The 21931-nt window shown below is 43.7% G+C and overlaps 1 protein-coding gene across 1 annotated transcript; it reads right to left on the bottom strand.

Annotated features, from left to right (window-relative positions):
* Positions 1-12964: 12964 nt before the first annotated feature.
* LOC137347983 (Ig-like V-type domain-containing protein FAM187A) lies at positions 12965-14182 on the bottom strand. Its single transcript, XM_068013055.1, has one exon. It carries the CDS (start codon positions 14180-14182, stop codon positions 12965-12967), a length of 1218 nt encoding a protein of 405 aa, XP_067869156.1.
* Positions 14183-21931: the final 7749 nt, after the last annotated feature.

Raw genomic sequence — 21931 nt, 5'->3', positions numbered from 1 at the left:
GGGCTTGGGTCGAGTCAGGCTGAACTCTGCTTCCAGGAGGTAACGGGATCAGGTTTACCCATGATTCCCCACAACTCCAGCTGTAGGAATAGCCTGTTGCCGGAACTGATGAAGGAGATTCGTGTCAGGTCGGGCACGAAAAAAAAGTAAAGGGCTCAGTTCGGGCTCGGGTAAGGTTCAGGCTGGCTGTGGTCAGCTCGGGTTTTAATTTTATACCCTAGCCAGGCTTTATGCTCTTGCTCACGCTGCCGGATAGACTGGAGGAGGCACAAACCCGGGAAATAATTTCACCAACAGCTGAATGCTGAAATGGCTGGGGGTTGCAGGTGTTCTTCAGGATCTTTTTGGGTGGATAAATTGAAATGGGTCAAATTGCCTTCCTTCCCTGTAATTATTTTGTGATTTGGCAAATCGCACTGTTTCCTGACTCTGCTGTGAACTGACTGTGGAATCAGGGTCAAAGAAACAGTGTGTGCCTGCCCCCTAGAGGACTATACGAGTAAGCACTCTGAGTAACAAATCCTACGGTCATAAGGAAAGAAAGAAGTGGAAGGAGTCTAATACAATCCTCATCAATAAAAAATTAGACAAGATGGACCCGGGTAACCATAAGCCCATTAGTTTGACATTAGTAATTGGAAAGATGTTTGATGCAATCATTAGGGATGCAATATATGGTTACTCAGTTAGAGAAGGAATATTACAGACACCCAAAACGAGTTCATAAAAAGGCCATGTCTTCCAAGTTGGATTATATTTTTTGAAGAAGTCACAAAGAGAGTGGATGAGGGAAACCCAGAGGACATTTTTCTCCTTAGACTTCCAAAAAGGTTTTGACAAGGTACCACATATATGCTATTGGGGAGAGTTTAAACTAACTTGGCATGGGTGTGGGAACCAAGAGGAAATATGAGCGAGGAATACCAAGGTGCCCAGAATACTGGGATAGATAGATAGCACATGAGTAGGGAATAGTAAGTTATTAGATCGGGTCAGAGTAAAGGAGAAAGTAATAAAGTCTAAATCAGGGTTAATGTGCATGTATGTGAATGCACGGAGTGTTGTTAATAAGATTGGTGAGTTACAGGCGCAGATTGACATGTGGAAATATGATGTTGTGGCTATAACAGAGACCTAGCTCAGACAAGGGCAGGACTGGGTGTTAAATATTTCTGGATACAAGGTGTTCAGGAAAGATAAAAAAGGAAGAAAAGGGGGAGGAGTGGTGGTATTGATTAAGGAGAGCATTGCAGTGCTGGAGAGAGAGGATATCCCAGAGGGGTCAAGGACGGAATCTATTTGCTAGAGCTAAGGAACAAAAAAAGTGCAATTACATTGCTCAGTGTAGTCTATAGGCCACTGACTACTGGAAAAGATGGAGAGGAACAAATTTGCAAGGAAATTACAGAGAGATGCAAGAAATATAGGGTAGTTATAATGGGGGGCTTTAATTATCCAAAAATAGACTGGATAGAAGTAGTGTAAAGGGCAGAGAGGGACAAGAGTTCCTAGAATATGCTCAGGTATATTTTCTACAGCAGTATGTTTCCAGTCCAACAAGAGGGAATGCACAGCTGGACCTGGTTCTTGGGAATGAGATGGGCCAAGTGGATCAAATATCATTAGGAAAACATTTAGGTGACAGTGATCACTGTATCATAAGGTTTAGGTTGGTTCTGGAAAAGAACAAAGAAAAATCTAGATTAAGAATAATTAATTGGGGGAAAGCCAATTTCAATGGGGTAAGAATGGATCTAGGCCGAATAAATTGGAATCAAAGGTTGGAAGAAAAACAGTAGCTGAACAATGGGCTACCTTCAAAGACGAGATAGTTCAGTCACAGTCGCGGTATATTCCCTTGAAGGAAAAGGTAAGGCAAATAAATCCAGAGCTCCCTGGATGACAAAAGAGATAGAGATGAAGATGAAGAAGAAAAAGTGTGCTTTTGACAGATCTCAGATAGGTAATACAATGGCGAACCAGGCTGAATATAGAAGGTTCAGAGGGGAAGTGAAAAGGCAAATAAGGGATGCAAAGCGTATGAAAAGAGACTGGCAGCTAACATAAAAGGGAATCTCAAATTCTTCTATAGGCATATAAATAGTAAAAGTGTGGTAAAAGGTGGAATAGGGCTAATTAGGGAGGGCAGACTCGGAGGGCGGAGTTCCAGAGCAGTGAGTATATAAAAAAACTTACCTTGGGGATTCTCGGAGCAGACTCAGAGGGCGGAGTTCCGGAGCGGTGAGTATATAAAAAAACTTACCTCGGGGATTCTCGGAGCAGACCCGGAGGGCGGAGTTCCGGAACGGTGAGTTTACAGAGTAAGTTACCTCGGGTGGATAAAAAACTGAAAAAGTGACGTCACAGGAAAGCTGTGACCTGATTGGCTGGTAGGGAATCTGTACCAAATTTGAAAATAAAACTGATAAAAAATTGATTAAAACACTAATTAACTAATTAATAAGTAGGGTAACTAAACCAGAGGGAGCAGATTACTGTATTTAGACAGCATTTAATATTTATTGTAGAAATCTAGCACTAGGGACCACATAGTGAAGTGTATCATAATTTAGTAAGGATTTAATAAGTATTTATTTATTTTATATCAATTAACTAATTAGTGATAGAAATGTCAGTTAGAGGGGTGAAGTGCTTCACCTGTGAGATGTGGGAGGTCCGTGACGCTTCCAGCGTTCTGGGCGACTACATCTGCAGGAAGTGTACCCAGTTGCAGCTCCTCACAGACCGCATGGATCGGTTGGAGCGGCAACTGGATGCACTTAGGAGCATGCAGGTGGCGGAAAGCGTCATAGACAGGAGTTTTAGAGAAGTGGTTACACCCAAGGTGCAGGCAGATAGATGGGTGACCGCTAGAAGGGGCAGGCAGTCAGTGCAGGAATCCCCTGTGGCTATCCCCCTCTCTAACAAGTATACCGTTTTGGATACTGTTGAGGGGGATGGCCTATCAGGGGAAAACAGCAGCAGCCAGAGCAGTGGCACCACGGCTGGCACTGTTGTTCAGCAGGTAGGGACAAAGCGCAGAAGAGCAATAGTTATAGGGGACTCTATAGTCAGGGGCACAGATAGGTGCTTCTGTGGACATGAAAGAGACTCCAGGAAGGTATGTTGCCTCCCTGGTGCCAGGGTCAAAGATGTCTCTGAACGGACAGAGGGCATTCTGAAGGGGGAGGGTGACCAACCAGAGGTTGTGGTACACATCGGTACCAACGACATAGGCAGGAAGAGTGATGAGGTCCTGCAGGGGGAGTTTAGGGAGTTAGGTAGTAAGTTAAAAAACAGGACCTCTAGGGTTGTAATCTCTGGATTACTCCCTGTGCCACGTGTCAGTGAGGCTAGAAATAGGAAGATAGTGCAGCTAAACATGTGGCTGAGCAGCTGGTGTAGAAGGGAGGGTTTCAGATATCTGGACCATTGGGCTCTCTTCAGGGACAGATGGGACCTGTACAAGAATGACAGGTTGTATCTAAACTGGAAGGGCACTAATATCCTGGCTGCAAGGTTTGCTAGCATCACTCGGGATGGTTTAAACTAGTGTGGCGGGGGGTGGGAACCAGAGCAGGAGGGCAGCTAGTGAAGTAAATGAGGAGGACATAGTAAATAAGGCCAGTCGGACTAAGAGAAAGAGCAGGCAGGGAGATGTTGCTGAGCACAGCGGGACTGGTGGTCTGAAGTGCGTTTGTTTCAATGCGAGAAGTATAACAGGTAAGGCGGATGAACTTAGAGCTTGGATTAGTACTTGAAAATATGAATGTTGTTGCTATTACAGAGACTTGGTTGAGGGAAGGGCAGGATTGGCAGCTAAATGTTCCAGGCTTTAGAAGCTTCAGGCGGGATAGAGGGGGATGTAAAAGAGGTGGGGGAGTTGCATTACTGGTTAAGGAGAATATCACAGCTGTACTGCGGGAGGACACCTCAGAGAGGTCATGCAGCGAGGCAATATGGGTGGAGCTCAGGAATAGGAAGGGTGCAGTCACGATGTTGGGGGTTTACTACAGGCCTCCCAACAGCCAGCGGAAGGTAGAGGAGCAGATATGTAGACAGATTTTGGAAAGATGTAAAGGTAACAGGATTGTAGTGGTGGGTGATTTTAACTTCCCCAATATTGACTGGGACTCACTTAGTGCTAGGGGCTTGGATGGGGCAGAATTTGTGAGGAGCATCCAGGAGGGCTTCTTGAAACAGTATGTAGATAGTCCAACTAGGGATGGGGCCATTCTGGACCTGGTATTGGGGAATGAGCCCGGCCAGGTGGTCGAAGTTTCAGTGGGGGAGCATTTCGGGAGCAGTGACCATAATTCCATAAGTTTTAAGGTACTTGTGGATAAGGATAAGAGTAGTCCTTGGGTGAAGGTGCTAAATTGGGGGAAGACTAATTATAACAATATTAGGCAGGAACTGAAGAATTTAGATTGGGGGCGGCTGTTTGAGGGTAAGTCAACATCTGACATGTGGGAGTCTTTCAAACGTCAGCTGATTAGAATCCAGGACCAGCATGTTCCTGTGAGGAAGAAAGACAAGTTTGGCAAGTTTCGGGAAGCTTGGATAACACGGGATATTGTGAGCCTAGTCAAAAAGAAAAAGGAAGCATTTGTAAGGGCTGGAAAGCACTTGAGGAATATAAAGACAGTAGGAAGGAACTTAAGCAAGGAGTTAAGAGGGCTAAAAGGGGTCATGAAAAGTCATTGGCAAACAGGATTAAGGAAAATCCCAAGGCTTTTTATACATATATAAAGAGCAAGAGGGTAACCAGGGAAAGGGTTGGCCCACTCAAGGACAGAGATGGGAATCTATGCGTGGAGCCAGAGGAAATGGGTGAGGTGCTAAATGAGTACTTTGCATCCGTATTCACCAAGGAGAAGGACTTTGTAGATGATGAGCCTAGGGAAGGGAGTGCAGATAGTCTCAGTCATCTCATTATCAAAAAGGAGGAGGTGTTGGGTGTCTTGCAAAGCATTAAGGTAGATAAGTCCCCAGGGCCTGATGGGATCTACCCTAGAATACTGAGGGAGGCAAGGGAAGAAATTGCTGGGGCCTTGACAGAAATCTTTGCATCCTCATTGGCTACAGGTGAGGTCCCAGAGGACTGGCGAATAGCCAATGTTGTTATTTTGTTTAAGAAGGGTGGCAAGGATAATCCAGGAAATTATAGGCCGGTGAGCCTTACGTCAGTGGTAGGGAAACTATTAGAGAGGATTCTTCGGGACAGGATTTACTCCCATTTGGAAACAAACAAACTTATTAGCGAGAGACAGCATGGTTTTGTGAAGGGGAGGTCGTGTCTTACTAATTTGATTGAGTTTTTTGAGGAAGTGACGAAGATGATTGATGAGGGAAGGGCGGTGGATGTTGTCTATATGGACTTTAGTAAAGCCTTTGACAAGGTCCCGCATGGGTGAAGTCACACGGGATCAGAGGTGAGCTGGCAAGATGGATACAGAACTGGCTCAGTCACAGAAGACAGAGGGTAACAGTGGATGGGTGTTTTTCTGAATGGAGGGATGTGACTAGTGGTGTTCTGCAGGGATCAGTGCTGGGACCTTTGCTGTTTGTAGTATATATAAATGATGTGGAGGAAAATGTAGCTGGTCAGATTAGTAGTAAGATTGCGGACGACACAAAGGTTGGTGGAGTTGCGGATAATGATGAAGATTGTCAGAGGATACAGCAGGATATAGATCGGTTGGAGACTTGGGCGGAGAAATGGCAGATGGAGTTTAATCCGGACAAATGTGAGGTAATGCATTTTGGAAGGTCTAATGCAGGTGGGAGGTATACAGTAAATGGCAGAACCCTTAGAAGTATTGACAGGCAGAGAGATCTGGGCGTACAGGTCCACAGGTCACTGAAAGTGGCAACGCAGGTGGATAAGGTGGTCAAGAAGGCATACGGCATGCTTGCCTTCATCGGTCGGGGCATAGAGTATAAAAATTGGCAAGTCATGTTGCAGCTGTACAGAACCTTAGTTAGGCCACACTTAGAATATTGCGTGCAATTCGCCACACTACCAGAAGGACGTGGAGGCTTTGGAGAGGGTACAGAGGAGGTTGACCAAGATATTGCCTGGTCTGGAGGGCATTAGCTATGAGGAGAGGTTGGAAAAACTCGGATTGTTTTCACTGGAATGACGGAGGTGGAGAGGCGACATGATAGAGGTTTACAAAGTTAAGAGCGGCATGGACAGAGTGGATAGTCAAAAGCTTTTTCCCAGGGTGGAAGAGTCAGTTACTGGGGGACATAAGTTTAAGGTGCGAGGGGCAAAGTTTAGAGGGGATGTGCGAGGCAAGTTTTTTACACAGAGGGTGGTGAGTGCCTGGAACTTGCTGCCAGGGGAGGTGGTGGAAGCAGATACGATAGCGACGTTTAAGAGACATCTTGACAAATATATGAATAGGAAGGGAATAGAGGGATATGGGCCCCCGAAGTGCAGAAGGTGTTAGTTTAGGCAGACGTCAAGATCGGCGCAGGCTTGGAGGGCCGAATGGCCTGTTCCTGTGCTGTACTGTTCTTTGTTCTAAAAAGGGGATTTATGCATGGAGGCAGGGAGAATAGCTGAGATATTAAATGAATAAAGAAGAAGATGCCACCCAGGCCACAGTAAAAGAGGAGGCAATTAATACACTAGAAGAATTTAAAATTGATAAGGAGGTATTAGATAGGCTGTCTATATTTAAAGTGGATAAATCACCAGTGCCAGATGAGATGCATCCAAGGATACTGAGTGAAGTGAGAGTGGAAATTGCGGAGGCACTGGCCATAATTTTCCAGTCTTCCTTAGATTCAGGGGTGGTGCCAGTGGACTGGAGAATTACAAATGTCACACCCTTTTTCAAAAAAGGCTGCAAAGATAAGCCCAGCAACTACAGGCCAGTCAGTTTAATTTTGGTTTGGGGTGGGGGATCTTTTAGAAACAATAATTCTGGACCAAATTAATAGACACATGGACAAATGTGGGTTAATTAAGGAAAGCCAGCACCGAGTTGATAAGGGAAAATCATGTTTACATAACTTGCTGGAGTGTTTTTGAAGAGGTAACAGAAAGGGTTGGTGAGGGTAATGCTGTTGATATGGTGTGCATAGACTTCCAAAAGGCATTTGATCCAGTGCCACACAACAGGGTTGTGAGCAAAATTATAGCTCATGGAATAAAAGGGATAGTAGCAACATGGATATGAAATTGGCTGAGTGACAGGAAACAGAGAGTAGTGGTTAATGGATATTCTGTGGGCTGCAGGAAGGTTTGTAGTGGAGTTCCCCAGGGGTCAGTGTTGGGACCCTCGCTCTTCCTGATACATATTCATGACCTAGAGCTTGGTGTAAAGGGCACAATTTCAAAATTTGCAGATGATATGAAACTTGGAACAATTGTGAACTGTGAGGAGGAAAGTGTAGAACTTCAAAGGGACATATACAAGTTGGTGGAATGGGCAGACAGGTGGTAGATGAAGTTCAATGCGGAGAAGTATGAAGTCATTCATTATGGTAGGAAGAACATGAAGAGACAATGTAACATAAAAGGTACAACTCTAAAGGGGGTGCAAGAGCAGAGAGACCTGGGAGTATATGTGCATAAGTCATTGAAGGTGGCAGGACAGGTTGAGAGATTGGTTAATGAAGCGTACAGTATCCTGGGCTTTATTAATAGGAGCATAGAGTAAAAAAGCAAAGAGGTTATGTTAAACTTGTATAAGGCACTAGTTCGGCTCAGCTGGTATATTGTGTCCAGTTCTGGGCGCCACACTTTAAGAAAGATGTAAAGAAATTGGAGAGAGTACAGACAATATCCACAAGAATGGTTCCTGGGATGAGGAACTTCAGGTATGAAGGCAGATTGGCGAGGTTGGGACTGTTTTCCTGGAAGAGAAGGCTGAGAGGAGATTTGATAGAGGTATTCAAAATCATGAGGGGTCTGGACAAAGTGGATAAGGTAAAACTGTTTCCACTCATGAAAGGATCTAGAATGAGATGGCTCAGATTTAAAGTGATTGGCAAGAGAAACAAATGCAACATGAGGAAAAACTTCTTCATGCAGCGAGTGTTTAGGATCTGAAATGCACTGCCTGAGAGTGTGGTGAAGGCTGGTTCAATTGAGGCATTCAAAAGGGAATTAGACTGTTATCTGAAAAGAAAGAATGTGCAGGGTAATGGGAAGAAGACAGGGGAATGGCATTAGGTTAATTGCTCATTCAGAGAGCCGTTGCAGATACGATGGGTCAAATGGCCTCCTTCTGTGCTGTAACAATTCTTTGATTCTGTGATGAGGTTTCTCTACAAGATTAAAACCTCTGGTATTAGTGGCAATATATTGAGCTGGATTGAGAACTGGTTGGCAGAAAGTAGTTGTAGATGGATTTGGATCTGTTTGGACACCAATCACCCATGGCATCCCTGGGGGATCAGTGTTTGAACAGTTGCTCTTTATTTTTTATGAATGATCTGGATGCAGGTGTTGGTGGCACGATCTGCAAATTTGAGATGATGCAAGGTCTGTACGAGTGTTCCGACTGCAGGCAATGTACAGCTGCTTCAGGTGAATCTTAATGTATTGGGGGATTGGGCTTGTTACAGGCAAATGATGATTAATTTGGATAAGTGCAGGATGAATGATCAATATACATATACATCCTTCAGGGGAAAGCATTAAAAGTGGAAAAAGAATTATATTTAGACATTCCAGTGCATACAACTCCAAAAGTTCATGAGTAATACCGTAAGGCAATAGCTTGAGTGAATAAGGACAATTGATTATAAAGCATACTATGTTGTTATTGTACAAACCTTTTGTCAGGTCCCTGTTGGAATATTGTGTCCAATTTTGGTCTCCTCACATGGTGGGTGATATTGAGGCTTTGGAAAAGGTGCAGAGCAGGATCATTAGACCAATTCCCTGTATAAAGCATCTTACTTGTCAAGATAAGCTAGAAGAGCTGGGACTCTATACTTTAGAGAAGTGTAAATTTAGGGATAACCCAATTGAGGGTTATAAGATGATGAAGAGAATAGATTGTGTTCCAGTTGACAGTTTGTTCCAATAGGTTCAGGTGGAACCCAGGGGGTCACAACTTTAAATTGTCTAAGGCCAAATTTAGTTCAGATGTCAGGAGGTGGTTCTTTTCCCAGACAATACTCGAACTCTGGAACAGGCTTCCAACTTGTGTGGTGGACGGCAAGTCATTGAATGTCTTCAAGCAAGAGCTGGATGTATTTCTAGTTGGGGCGGACGTCACCGCTTACAAGCGGTAGGTACTTCAAGGAACTCAGAAAGAAAGAAAGACGTGCATTTATATAGCACCTTTCTTGACCACTGGACATCCCAAAGCAATTTACAGACATTTAAGTACTTCTGAAGTGTACTCACTGTTGTAACGTAGGAAACGTGTCAGCCAATTTGTGCAGAGTGAGCACCCACAAATAGCAATGTGATAATGACTAGATAATCTGATTTTGAGTTTGGGGCCAGAGTGATCTCCTCGCCTAGTTTCATTCACCTTGATGAGTCAGAGAGGATTCTCCCAGATATTTTTCTTCCAAGTTGGCCTCAGTTTTTATCTGGTTTTTCATCCCTCCCAGGAGATCACATAGTTTCAGGTGGGGTAGAGAGTGCATATATTCAGGTATCACAATTGGATGGATCAGAGAGTCTTTGTTCATCTGTCATTGTTTGTATGTCCGTATTTCTATAGCGCCTTTCATGACCTCAGAATGTCCCAAAGTGCTTTACAACCAACAAAATTCATTTAAAGTGTTCTCACTGTGGAAGTGTAGGAAACACAGCAGCCAATTTGCAGAAAGCAAGCTCCCACAAGGAGCAATATGATAATGACTAGATAATCTCTTTTTTAGTGATGTTGATTGAGGGATGAATATTGGCCAGGACATTGGGAAAACTCCCCTATTCCTCTTCAAAATAGTACTATGGGATAAAAGCAAAATACTGCGGATGCTGGAAATCTGAAACAAAAACAAGAAATGCTGGAATCACTCAGCAGGTCTGGCAGCATCTGTGGAAAGAGAAGCAGAGAGAAATGCTGGAATCACTCAGCAGGTCTGGCAGCATCTGTGGAAAGAGAAGCAGAGTTAACGTTTCGGGTCAGTGACCCTTCTTCGGAACCGAAGAAGGGTCACTGACCCGAAACGTTAACTCTGCTTCTCTTTCCACAGATGCTGCCAGACCTGCTGAGTGATTCCAGCATTTCTAGTACTATGGGATCTTTTACATCCAGCTGAGAAGACAAACAGGACCTCACTTTAACACCTCGTCCAAAAGATGGCACCTCTGACAGTGCAGCACTCCTTCCTCAGTCCTACACAGAAGTGTCACCTTGATTATGTGCTCAAGGCTCTGGGAGGATTTAAAAACTCAAACTTGATGTTGTTACTACTTGCTTTTTCTTTTACACTTTTTAAGCTTGGTGGTGTCCTTTAGTATGAAGAATGACTTTAGTTTTCTAATAATTAAAAAATGGTGAAAAATAAGCTTTGGTGAGTTGGACTGCACAGACATGCTGGCTCTGAAATTATAACTGTAATATTTAACTAATGCACTCAGTATGTTGCTAAGGTCATATTGGGACAGCAATGGTCTGGGTGGGGGGATTTCTTGCACTAATAGCATGTAAACAGCACAGGTTCTCAACTCACCAGGCACTCATGGGGCAGGCCAGGGTCACCCCTCGGGCAGGAAGTAGACCTCAGGCTTCCTTGCCTGATTACCCAGGTTCCCAGGGGCGAACAGGTTGCACCAAAACATTATTGGGGGCCCTGGAGTCAGACAGTTCTGCTGCTCCCTGCTGGTAGTCTGTGTCAGTAACCCTAGTGCCAGCTGCAGCATCGTGTCCCTTACTTACAGTTGCAGCAATTTCTCATTTTGCTTATTTTTTATATTTTTTCTCAAATACATTCAGATAAAGAAAATCAATGCATTGTTTGTGAGGTGAGCACAGTTTCCTCACACAGTGAATAGATTGGTCATTCGTTGATACACACTAAGAACACCACACCTTTGGAGCTGAGCTAGTGCGAGGTCGGGCTGGATCAGGGAGATATTGAGAGTTCTGCTTTCACTAAGGGGGGGGGGTCTCACAGGGCTGTTGATCTAGGTGGAGCTTCAGGAACCCAACTGGACTAAGGGCTGTGAGGGTTGAGGCCATGAACATATTTAAACATTTCCTCTCTTTACTTGGCACAGCAAAATTGTAAAGAATAGATTTTTGATTTCACTACATTCAGGACATATTCACTTTGTTGGGTTTCTATAGGATATTGTCGTATATCTCAATTGCCCTTTTATGGAGATATTATAGGATATTGTCGTACATCCTTTCCTTCCAATACAAGTTCAAGAACTATGAATCACTAAAAATATCTGATTAATACTTTTTATTAATTCAAGTCAATGAGATAATAAAACACAACCCCTTACATGCAGTGTATATGTGATATAGTTATCAATTCTATTCGCACATTAAGAAATCCTTCAGGAAGTTCCCCAGGATATCAAGTGTGTTGTAGGACAAACTTGGGTCCCATAGATCATCACAATCTGTGTGTACACTGTTGACATGCATGCTTGTTTAGTGGTGAGGTTAGCTGCTACCGTTTTTTGTGTAAGCTTTCAATGTCACGAGTTGTTTTTTACACTCTGGACATTCCATGCACTACAGATCATTAGTTCTCTGCAGCATTGAAGTCTTATTCCTTCCCAGTACATCCATAACACACGCCTATTTATACTGTTGCCTCCCCTCAGTGTTCTTGACTGATTTATTACATACCTATTCTGAGTCAGAAGGTTGTGCGTTCAAGTCCCACTCCAGAGATTTGAGTGCAAAATCTACGCTGACACTCCAGTGCAGTACTGAGGGGGTGCTGCACTGTCAGAGGTGCCATCTTTTGGATGAGGTGTTAAGCCAAGGCCCTGCCTGCTCCTCCCAGGTAGTCATAAAAGATCACATGGCATTATTTTGAAGAAGAGCAGGGAGTTATCCCTAGTCTTCTGGCATTATTTACCCGTCAAACCCGCAGGGGCGGCACAGTGGCGCAGTGGTTAGCACCACAGCCTCACAGCTCCAGCGACCCGGGTTCAATTCTGGGTACTGCCTGTGCAGAGTTTGCAAGTTCTCCCTGTGTCTGCGTGGGTTTCCTCCGGGTGCTCCGGTTTCCTCCCACATGCCAAAGACTTGCAGGTTGATAGGTAAATTGGCCATTATAAATTGCCCCTAGTGTAGGTAGGTGGTAGGGAAATATAGGGACAGTTGGGGATGTGGTAGGAATATGGAATTAGTGTAGGATTAGTATAAATGGGGGGTTGTTGGTCGGCACAGACTCGGTGGGCCGAAGGGCCTGTTTCAGTGCTGTATCTCTAAAACTAAAAACTAAAACATCACAAAAGCAATCATCTGGTCATTAACAGATTGCTGTGTGCAAATTGCCATGTTTGCTCTATTACAACAGTGATTACACTTCCAATGTTCTTCAGTGGCTGTAAATCGCTTTGAGATGAACTGAGGTTGCGAAAGGTGCTATATAATTGCAAGTTTTTTTACGATATTTTGAATCTCTCCTCATGGATGATTAATGATGTAATGTCTCCCAAACTCCAGTCCTGAGCTTGTATAACCATTACAACTACTGGAGAACCAATCTCTAATATGTGGATCTATAGTTTCTATTAACAGAAGCTTACTGTGGCTATTCAACCTGGTACTTACATGCCTTACGTTGTTTAACATGCACTTACCTGACAGGACACCAAACGTATAGACAGGTATCTGAGATCACTCTGCCCATTTAATAACTGAGATGCCCCAAGGCCCATTGAAAAGTGAGCTGGGATTCCAGACAAGCACACGTTGATTAAAAAATATACCTACAAATATAATCCACAATGAGACATTGACTTTGAATAGTTTCTTTGAACAGACTCGAAGGGCTGAGTGTTCCTATTTTAAAAACAATTAAAAAAATAATTGAAACATTTCATGCATTTCAGGAAGATAAATATTATTGTCAATATGAAGTAGGAGCTGAGAATAGTTTGCATTGCAAAGATGGACTCATCGTCGGTGAAATTCCTGTGGATCCTGGGCGGGAGGCCGATCCTCAGCTTGATTCCGGCCACTATCTGGCCTTGTCTCCAGCAGTAATAGGTCCCAATGTCATTCAGCTGAACAGAGCGGAAAACCAGGTGATTGCCTTGATCAATATACAGTCTCATGCTGTGGTTCACGCCCATCATATATTCATCCCTGTACAGCTGCCGGCGTCCCTTGTCCCAAGCCACAGCGTGCTCTGCCCTGGCTCCTGGACAGGCAATGGTCAAGGGGTACGCTATGGCATGGATGTGGGTCTGCACTGGGACTCTAGGGGCCTGTTTATTCTTGTCATTCGTAAAACCAAAAATATCAAAGATGAACTTCTCCCCTTCTATCGAGGGGTACTGGGTCGGACACTGCACGAAACAGCTCCGCACCATGATCTCAACTTTCCTCTTCTTCAGGATGTGCTGGTACCTGTGGGGAACAGCGGCTGAGCCACAGGAAACCACGTGAGCTACAGTCTTCTTGTACCTAAAGTATAGGTAAGGGCTATGGATGTAACACAAGCCGATACGTCGCTGCTCCCCTCTCACCCCACACCGATCACACACGGTCCAGTCCCAGTAGGACGTGAAGATCTTGTACGTTTTGGTCTGCACATCTGACTTGGGTTTCTCCTTCTTCTCCTGGAAGGTGATGTGTGCGTTTTTGTAACTTTGCACGTCTATGTCATAACCATAGAAATAATCTCCCGTTACAGAGCCACACATGTAATGCCCGGAATCTTGGGGCTGTGCATTGAAAACCACAAGACTGAACATCAAGATACTGAACCTGGACTGAATTCCCAATCCAGAACGCAACTGGGAAGCATCCAAGATCTTTGTCCCCTTGAAATCGCTTAACACCTTTGTGTGGCCCTTGCCCAGTTCCTTCTGATAGTACCAGACAACCGAGGCCACATCCTCGGGCTTGCACAAGCATGGCAGTTCAAAGGTCATATCGGCCAGGTAGGCAGCATTCTGGAACATTAAGAAAGCGGGACAGGACTGTATCTTGAATATGTCTTCTTTCTCTTCGATTATGAACTCACTAGCGTAAATGAGTGGAGCCCACAGAAAGAGCATGAATGAAACGACAACCTGTCTGAACAACATTTAAGGAGAGAAAGAGAATGTGAGCACCTGGAGAATAGGTTTAAGGGCAGACACCGACCAAGCCTCCCTACAGAATGAAAGGGAAGCATGCGGAGCTCAACAGATAATTGGTAAGTTCTAGAAGGAAAATCATTTGGTTCTAGAACGCCATCATTGTGAATGTAACTTGTAATGCACATGGGACATTCCAGACCATCTCACCCAGGAGAAATAAAAGCAAAATACTGCACAAGCTGGAAATCTGAAATAAAAACAAGAAATGCTGGAAATACTCAGCAGGTCTGGCAGCATCTGTGGAGAGAGCAGAGTTAATGTTTCAGGTAAGCGACCCTTCTTCAGAACTTGGGCGAAATTCTGGAGCTGGTTTAGGGTCCAGGTGCAAATGCTTACTGGCACTGCCATTTTACGAACAATGATTGCAAACCAAAGAATGAAATGTGCAGGTTTGTAACAGACAATTGCCAGATTAGTTCCCAGTGATGGGCTGCACCTTATTTCCTAATTAATTTGTTTTTTTCTTCCTGTCCCTCCCTCCCATCAAAGCGAGCCCCAGGTTCCAGAGGGAGAGGCTGCATTTGCTATCTCATACAAATGGCCACTTTTGCTCGTAGGGGTAGAGGATATGCCAGCAGTATGGAAGGATTTTGCACAGGGTATGGATGGAACTGTAGATTCTTCATAGGATAAGGATGAATGGTAGATGAGACATGGAGTAAGGATGAAATGCATACATGGGATATGGAAGGATTGGATAGATTATCAGACAGACTGATAAATAGACAGGTACATGCATGGATATATACATATACTTAGGCAGAATGAAAGAAAGGATAAGAACAAACATTGTGCCTGTTTCAGCTGAACAAAATAAGTGACAGCCATTCATTGGTTCATTCCTCAGGGCAATGCCTTGACCAATCAGCATCAAGCTGCCTGATTTAAATTTCAAACAAAGCTAGGCAGTTAACTATCGGTCACCGTAAACTGATGCATTCGCCATGGCAACATCTCTACCAATCAGAGTTCACTTGCCAACCAATCAGCACTCTCTTCTCATGCAGTATGTTATTTTCCCTTACATTGATTATTCTTGCGATTGTCCTGATGAGTGCAGGATGTCTCTATGAGACAACATGTCTCTATTTTCAGCAATACTTTGTCATATTTGCTGAGGGGATGAATACCCTTTAATCTGCAATTAGTGCAATGGGATCTTTAATCATTTAATAGATTCTCAGTTGAACATCACTTCCAAGTAACACCATTCCCTCAGTACTGCATTGAAGTATTAGCCCAGATTTGGAGCTCAATTCTTGTAATGGGCTCTGTATTTTCAGCAATTTAATGTTTTTAAAATAAATTCATTATATTATCACAGTGACTACACTTCAAAAGTATATGGTTTGTTGTAAAGCACTTTGGGATCGCCTGAGGGGTGTGAAAAGTAATGTATAAATGCAATTTCTTTCCATCTTTCTTTAAACTTTACACTGAATGTGGTACCATTAACTAATGCTGATTTTTTTTTTAATTCATTCATTCATAGGATGTGGGCGTCACTGGCAAGGTCAGCATTAATTGCCCATCCCTAATTGTCATTGAGAAGGTGATGGCGAGCCACCTTCTTGAACCGCTGCAGTCCATGTGGTGTAGGTAGATCTACAGGGAGGAAGTTCCAGGATTTTGACCCAGCAATGATGAAAGAACTGAGAAATTTTTCCAAGTGTGTGTCTTGGAGGGGAACATGTAGGTGGTGATGTTCTCATGCGCCTGCTGCCCTTGTCCTTCTAGGCAGTAGAAATCATGTGTTTAAGAGGTGCTTTGTCCTGGATGTTGTCGAGCTTCTTGAGTGTTATTGGAGCTGCACTCATCCAGCCAAGTGGAGAGTATTCCATCACACTCCTGACTGGTGCTTTGTAGTTGGTGGACAAATTTTGGGGAGCCAGGAGATGAGAAAGTTGCTACGGAATTCACAGCCTCTGACCTGCTCTTGCAGCAGCAGTATTTATATGACTGGTCCAGTTAAGTTTCTGGTCATTGGTAACCCCCCAGGATGTTGATGGTGGGGATTCAGTGATGGTAATACCATTGGATGTCGAGGGGAGATGGTTAGATTCTCTTTTGTTAGAGATGGCCATTTGCTGGCAATTGTATGGCATGAATGTTACTTGCCACTTATCAGCCCAAGCCTGAATGTTGTCCAGGTCTTGCTGCATGTAGGCATGGACTGCTCCTGTATCTGAGGAGTTATGATTGAGTCTGAACACTGTGCAATCATCAACAAACTTCCCCACTTCTGACCTTATAATGAAGGGAAGGTTATTGATAAAGCAGCTGAAGATGGTTAGGCCTAGGACACTTCCCTAAGGAACTCCTACAGCAATGTCCTGGGGCTGAGATGATTGGCCTCCAACAATCACAACCATCTTCCTTTGTGCTAGGTATGACTGCAGCCAGTGGAGAGTGTTCCCCAATTCCCATTGACTTCAATTTTGCTAGGACTCCTCGATGTCACATTCAGTCAAATGCTGCCTTGATATCAAGGGCAGTCACTCTCACCTCTCTTCTGGAATTCAGCTCTTTTGTCCATGTAACATTGTACAGAGGTCTGGAGCCACATGGTCCTTGTGGAAACCAAACTGAGCATCGGTGGGCAGATTATTCACGACCATCCAACTTCCCTTCCTTGCTGCCATGTTAGCTGACACTGTTAACAGTTCTGCCTCCTCAGGTTCTGTCCCTCTCTCCTTCAAATCTGCCGTGATCACCCCTTCCTCAAATAAACAACCCTTGACGCCTCTGTCCTTGCAAATAACACCCCATTTCCAAACTGTAAAAGGAAATGGAAGCTAGTTAAGAGACCTGGTTAACAGAAACTGCCTGTCAGTGACAGTTAACTGTCTATCAACTGAAAGTGGTTTCCTGAACAGGTGTTAATTTCTGTAGCAGGAAGCTGACTTAGCAGTTGTAACTTGGGCGTGAGTCATAAGCTTCTATATAAGTAGACAGTATTTGCTAGTGCACAGACTGTGGAGCACAGAATGAATGTAAAAGGAGTTCTTTGTAAACAGAGTGCTAAAGTTGGGCATTTGGTTCCATTGGGAAGTTGATGCAGCGGGGGAAGGAGTTGCTGCTTTTTATTCTTTTTGTTTTTACCTCCAGTAGCTAGTGAGTGTTTTTCTTTCATCTCTCAGCTAGGAAACTGTAAATTGCTGTTATTTTACTTTCCTGAATTAGTAACTAATCAAATAAATGAACAAAACTAGACAGACATGGCAGGACAGGTGATGTGCTGTAACTGTAACATGTGGGAGTTTGTGGACAGCATTGCAATTCCCAACAACCATATCTGTGGTAAGTGTCTGCAGCTTCAGCAACTTTGGCTCAGAGTTGTTGAGTTGGAATCAAAGCTGCAGACATTTCAGGGTATGAGGGAGGTGGGGAAAGTTACCTGGACCCTTTACGCCAGGAAACAGTCACACTCCTTAGGTTAAATTGAACTGCAGAGTTGGTCTATGGTCAGGCACAGGTGGGTGTGACTTCTCGTTAGGCAGGTTTGGGGATCCAGGATGTGGTGATGGAGGAGCCTCAACTCTTGACTATGACCATCAGGTGCAAGGGACTTGCTACCTGTATGAAAGTGAACAAGGACTGCAGGGTGGATGGGAAAACTGACCTTGCACCAAGGTCATTTAAAAATATTTAAGTTAACCGCCTATAAAACAAACTGATGTCAGAACAGGAAAGCAGTTGATTGATGAGTAGCTGGTGAGTGTTTATTTATTTAAGTCTTATGTTTATTTCTGTTAAGTCTAATAAACAGACATGGCAAGGCATCTTAATCCTGTAAAGGGCACATCCTGTACCATGTGGAAACTCCAGGACACTTCTCATGTTCTGTACAACCACATGTGCAGAAAGTGTCATCAGCTGAAGCAGCTCAAGCTCAGGTTTCGGAGCTTGAGCAGCAGCTGGCTTTATTGCAGTGCATCTGTGAGGCTGAGCATTGCATGGATAGCACGATTCTGGATGTAGTCATCCCGCAACTTCAAGGTATGTAGGCAGAGAGGGAATGGGTAACCACCAGACAGTCTAGGACGAACAGGCAGGTAGTGCAGGAGTCCCAAGTGTAATATGGTGAACATGATTACCACATATATGGTTGTTGGGAATTACAGCCAGTGATAGTACAGTCAGAGCCAAGTCCACAGCATCATAGCTGGCTCAGAATTACAGGGGGGCAGGAGGCAGATGGAAAAGCAATAGTGATAGGAGATTCTATAATTAGTCACAGACATGAATCCAGGATGGAATGTTGCCTCCCTGGTGCCAGGGTCAGGGATGAGAGGCTGTGGAGCATTCTGGGGAGGGAGGGTGATCAGCCAGAAATTGTGGTCCATATTGGTACCAATGACATGGGTAGAAAGAGGGATGAGGTCCTTCAGGCAGATTTGAGGGAGCTAGGAAAGAAACTAACAAGCAGGATCTCAAATGTAGTAATCTCCAGATTACTCCGGTGCCAAGAGCTGGAGAGTATAAAAATATGAGGATAGAGCAGATGAATGTATGGCTGGAGAGATGGTGCAGGAGGGAGGGCTTTAGATTCTTTGGACATTGGGATCGGTTCTGTGGGGAGATGGGACCCTGTACATGCCACACGGGTCGCATCTGAACAAAGCCAGGACCAATGTCCTTGTGGATGATTTGCTAGTGCCATTGCAGAGGGTTTAGACTAACTTGGCAAGAGGATGGGAACCAGGAGGTAACAATAGAAAGGAAAAACAAGGTGCACAAAGAATTGGGAAAGACAGATAGCACTAGAGTAAGAAATAGTAAGGAATTAGATGGAGTCAGAGTAAAAAGAAACGCAATAAAGCCTTAACTGGGTTTACAGTGCATGTACGTGAACGCACAGAGTGTGGTAAATAAGGCTGGTGAGCTTCAGGTGCAGGTAGCCACGTGGGAATATGAGGGTATGGCGATAACAGAGACCTGGCTCAAAAAAGGACAGGAATGGGTACTAAATATTCCTGGATATGAGGTGTTTAGGAAAGATAGGGAAGGAAAGAAAGGAGGAGAGATGGTAGTCTTGATTAAGGATGGGATGGGCAACAAATCTTAGCCTTATCAGCGACCCTCACATCCCAGGAAAGAATTTTTTTTAAAAACTAACAGTGCATCTGCAAATAAAGCCCATGCAAAGAATAGTGGTTATAAAAAATTAAAGGCTCTTTATCTGAATGCATGAAGCATTCATAACAAGATAGAGAAACTCACAGTAAAGTAGAGATAAATGGCTTTGGTATAATCACCATTACAGACAAGTGTAGGGTGACCAGAATTGGGAATTAAATATTCCAGGCTACACGACATTTCGAAAATACAGGCAGAATAGAAAAAAAGGAGGAACAGCCCTGATAATAAAGGATGACATAAGGACAGTAGTAAGAAAGGATCTTGGCTGAGAAGATCAGGAAGTAGAATTAGTATGGATGGAGATTAGGAACAAAAAAAGGGTTAGAAAAGACTAGTAGGAGTAGTTTATAGGCCCCCTAACAGTAGTTATACCATTGGACAAAGCATTAAGCACAAATAATTGGAGCTTGTAATAAAAGCAATGCTGGGGAACTTTAATCTTCGCATAGACTGGACAAATCAAAAGGGCAAAGGTAGTCAGGAAGGTGAGTTAATACAATGCTTTTGTGACGCTTCCTGGAAAAATATGTTGTAGAACCAACTAGGGAGATCACTATTTTAGATCTAGGGTTGTGAAATGAAGCAGGTTAATTAGTAATCTCATAGTAAAAATTCCTTTGGGAAAAAGTGATCACCATACAATCGAATTCAATACCAAGTTTGACAGCGACGTACTCCAGTCCAAAACAAGAATCTTAAACTTAAACAAAGTCAATTACATAGTTAGGAGAGCTGACTAAGGTGAATCGGGTAAATAGACCAAAAAGTATGGTAGTAAATGAACAGTGGGAAACATTTTAAAAAATGATTCAAAATGTTCAACAAAACTACATTCCATTAAAAAAACAAAAACTCAGTGAGAAAGATTCATCTCTGGCTTACTGGGGAAGTTAAAGATAGTATTAGATTAAAAGAAGAGGCTTATAATGTTGTGAATAGTAGTAATCCTGAGGATTGGGAGAGCTTTAGAAACCAGCAAGGGTGACCAAAAAGTTGATAAAAAGGGAAAAAATAGCATGTGAGTAACTGGCTAGGAATATAAAAATGGATTTTAAGAGCTTTTCTAAGTATATAAATAGGAGAGTAGCTAAAGTAAACATGGGTCCATCAGAGGCAGAGAGAAGAGAAATTATCATGGGGAATGAGGAAACGGCAGATTTGTGGAACAAATATTTTGTGTCTGTCTCCACAGTAGAAGACACAAATTACATGCCAGAAATAGAGGGTAACCAAGGGGCCAATAAGAGTGAGGAACTTAAAGTAATTAATATCAGCAGAGAAAAAATATTGGAGAAATCTAAGGGACTAAAAGTCAACAAATCTCCAGAACATGGTGACCAAATCCTAGGGTTCTGAAAGAGGTAGCTGCAGAGATAGTGGATGCACTGGTTATGATTTTCCAAAATTCCCTAGATTCTAGAATGGTTCTAGTGGATTGGAAGTTAGAAATAGAACATAGAACATAGAACAGTACAGCACAGTACAGGCCCTTCGGCCCACGATGTTGTGCCGAACCTTTAACCTACTCTAAGATCAAACTAACTACCTACCCTTCATTCTACTATCATCCATGTACCTATCCAAGAGTCGCTTAAATGTCCCTAATGTATCTGTTTCTACTACCAGCGCTGACAGCGCATTCCATGCACCCATCAATCTCTGTGTAAAGAACCTACCTCTGACATCTCCCCGAAACCTTCCTCCAATCACCTTAAAATTATGCCCCCTGGTGATAGCCCTTTCCACCCTGGGAAAAAGTCTCTGGCTATCCACTCTATGCCTCTCATCATCTTGTACCCCTCTATCAAGTCACCTCTCATCCTTCTTCGCTCCAATGAGAAATGCCCCAGCTCCCTCAATCTTTCTTCATAAGACATGCCCTCCAGTCCAGGCAGCATCCTGGTAAATCTCCTCTGCACCCTCTCTAAAGCTTCCACATCCTTCCTATAATGAGGCGACCAGAACTGAACACAATATTCCAAGTGTGGTCGAACCAGGGCCTTATAGAGCTGCAGCATAACCTCGCAGCTCTTAAACTCAATCCCCCTGTTAATGAAAGCCAACACACCATACGCCTTCTTAACAACCCTATCAACTTGGGTGGCAACTTTGAGCGATCTATGGACATGGACCCCAAGATCCCTCTGTTCCTCCACACTACCAAGAATCCTGTCTTTAAGCCTGTATTCTGCATTCAAATTCGACCTTCCAAAATGAATCACTTCACACTTTTCCAGGTTGAACTCCATCTGCCACTTCTCAGCCCAGCTCTGCATCCTGTCAATGTCCCATTGCAACCGACAACAGCCTTCCACACTATCCACAACTCCAGCAACCTTCGTGTCATCGGCAAACTTGCTAACCCAGCCTTTCACTTCCTCATCCAAGTCATTTATAAAAATCACAAAGAGCAGAGGTCCCAGAACAGATCCTTGTGGAACACCACTGGTCACCGAGCTCCATGCTGAATACTTTCCATCTACTACCACCCTCTGTCTTCTATGGGCCAGCCAATTCTGTATC

This window comes from Heterodontus francisci, chromosome 33 (genome assembly GCF_036365525.1).
Source record: "Heterodontus francisci isolate sHetFra1 chromosome 33, sHetFra1.hap1, whole genome shotgun sequence".
Lineage (NCBI taxonomy): Eukaryota > Metazoa > Chordata > Chondrichthyes > Heterodontiformes > Heterodontidae > Heterodontus > Heterodontus francisci.
This window is presented reverse-complemented; position numbering and strand designations above follow the sequence as displayed.

What these genes read in the sequence shown, in the direction of transcription:
- LOC137347983 (XM_068013055.1), bottom strand. Translation starts at nt 14,182, where the DNA reads ATGCTCTTTCTGTGGGCTCCACTCATTTACGCTAGTGAGTTCATAATC.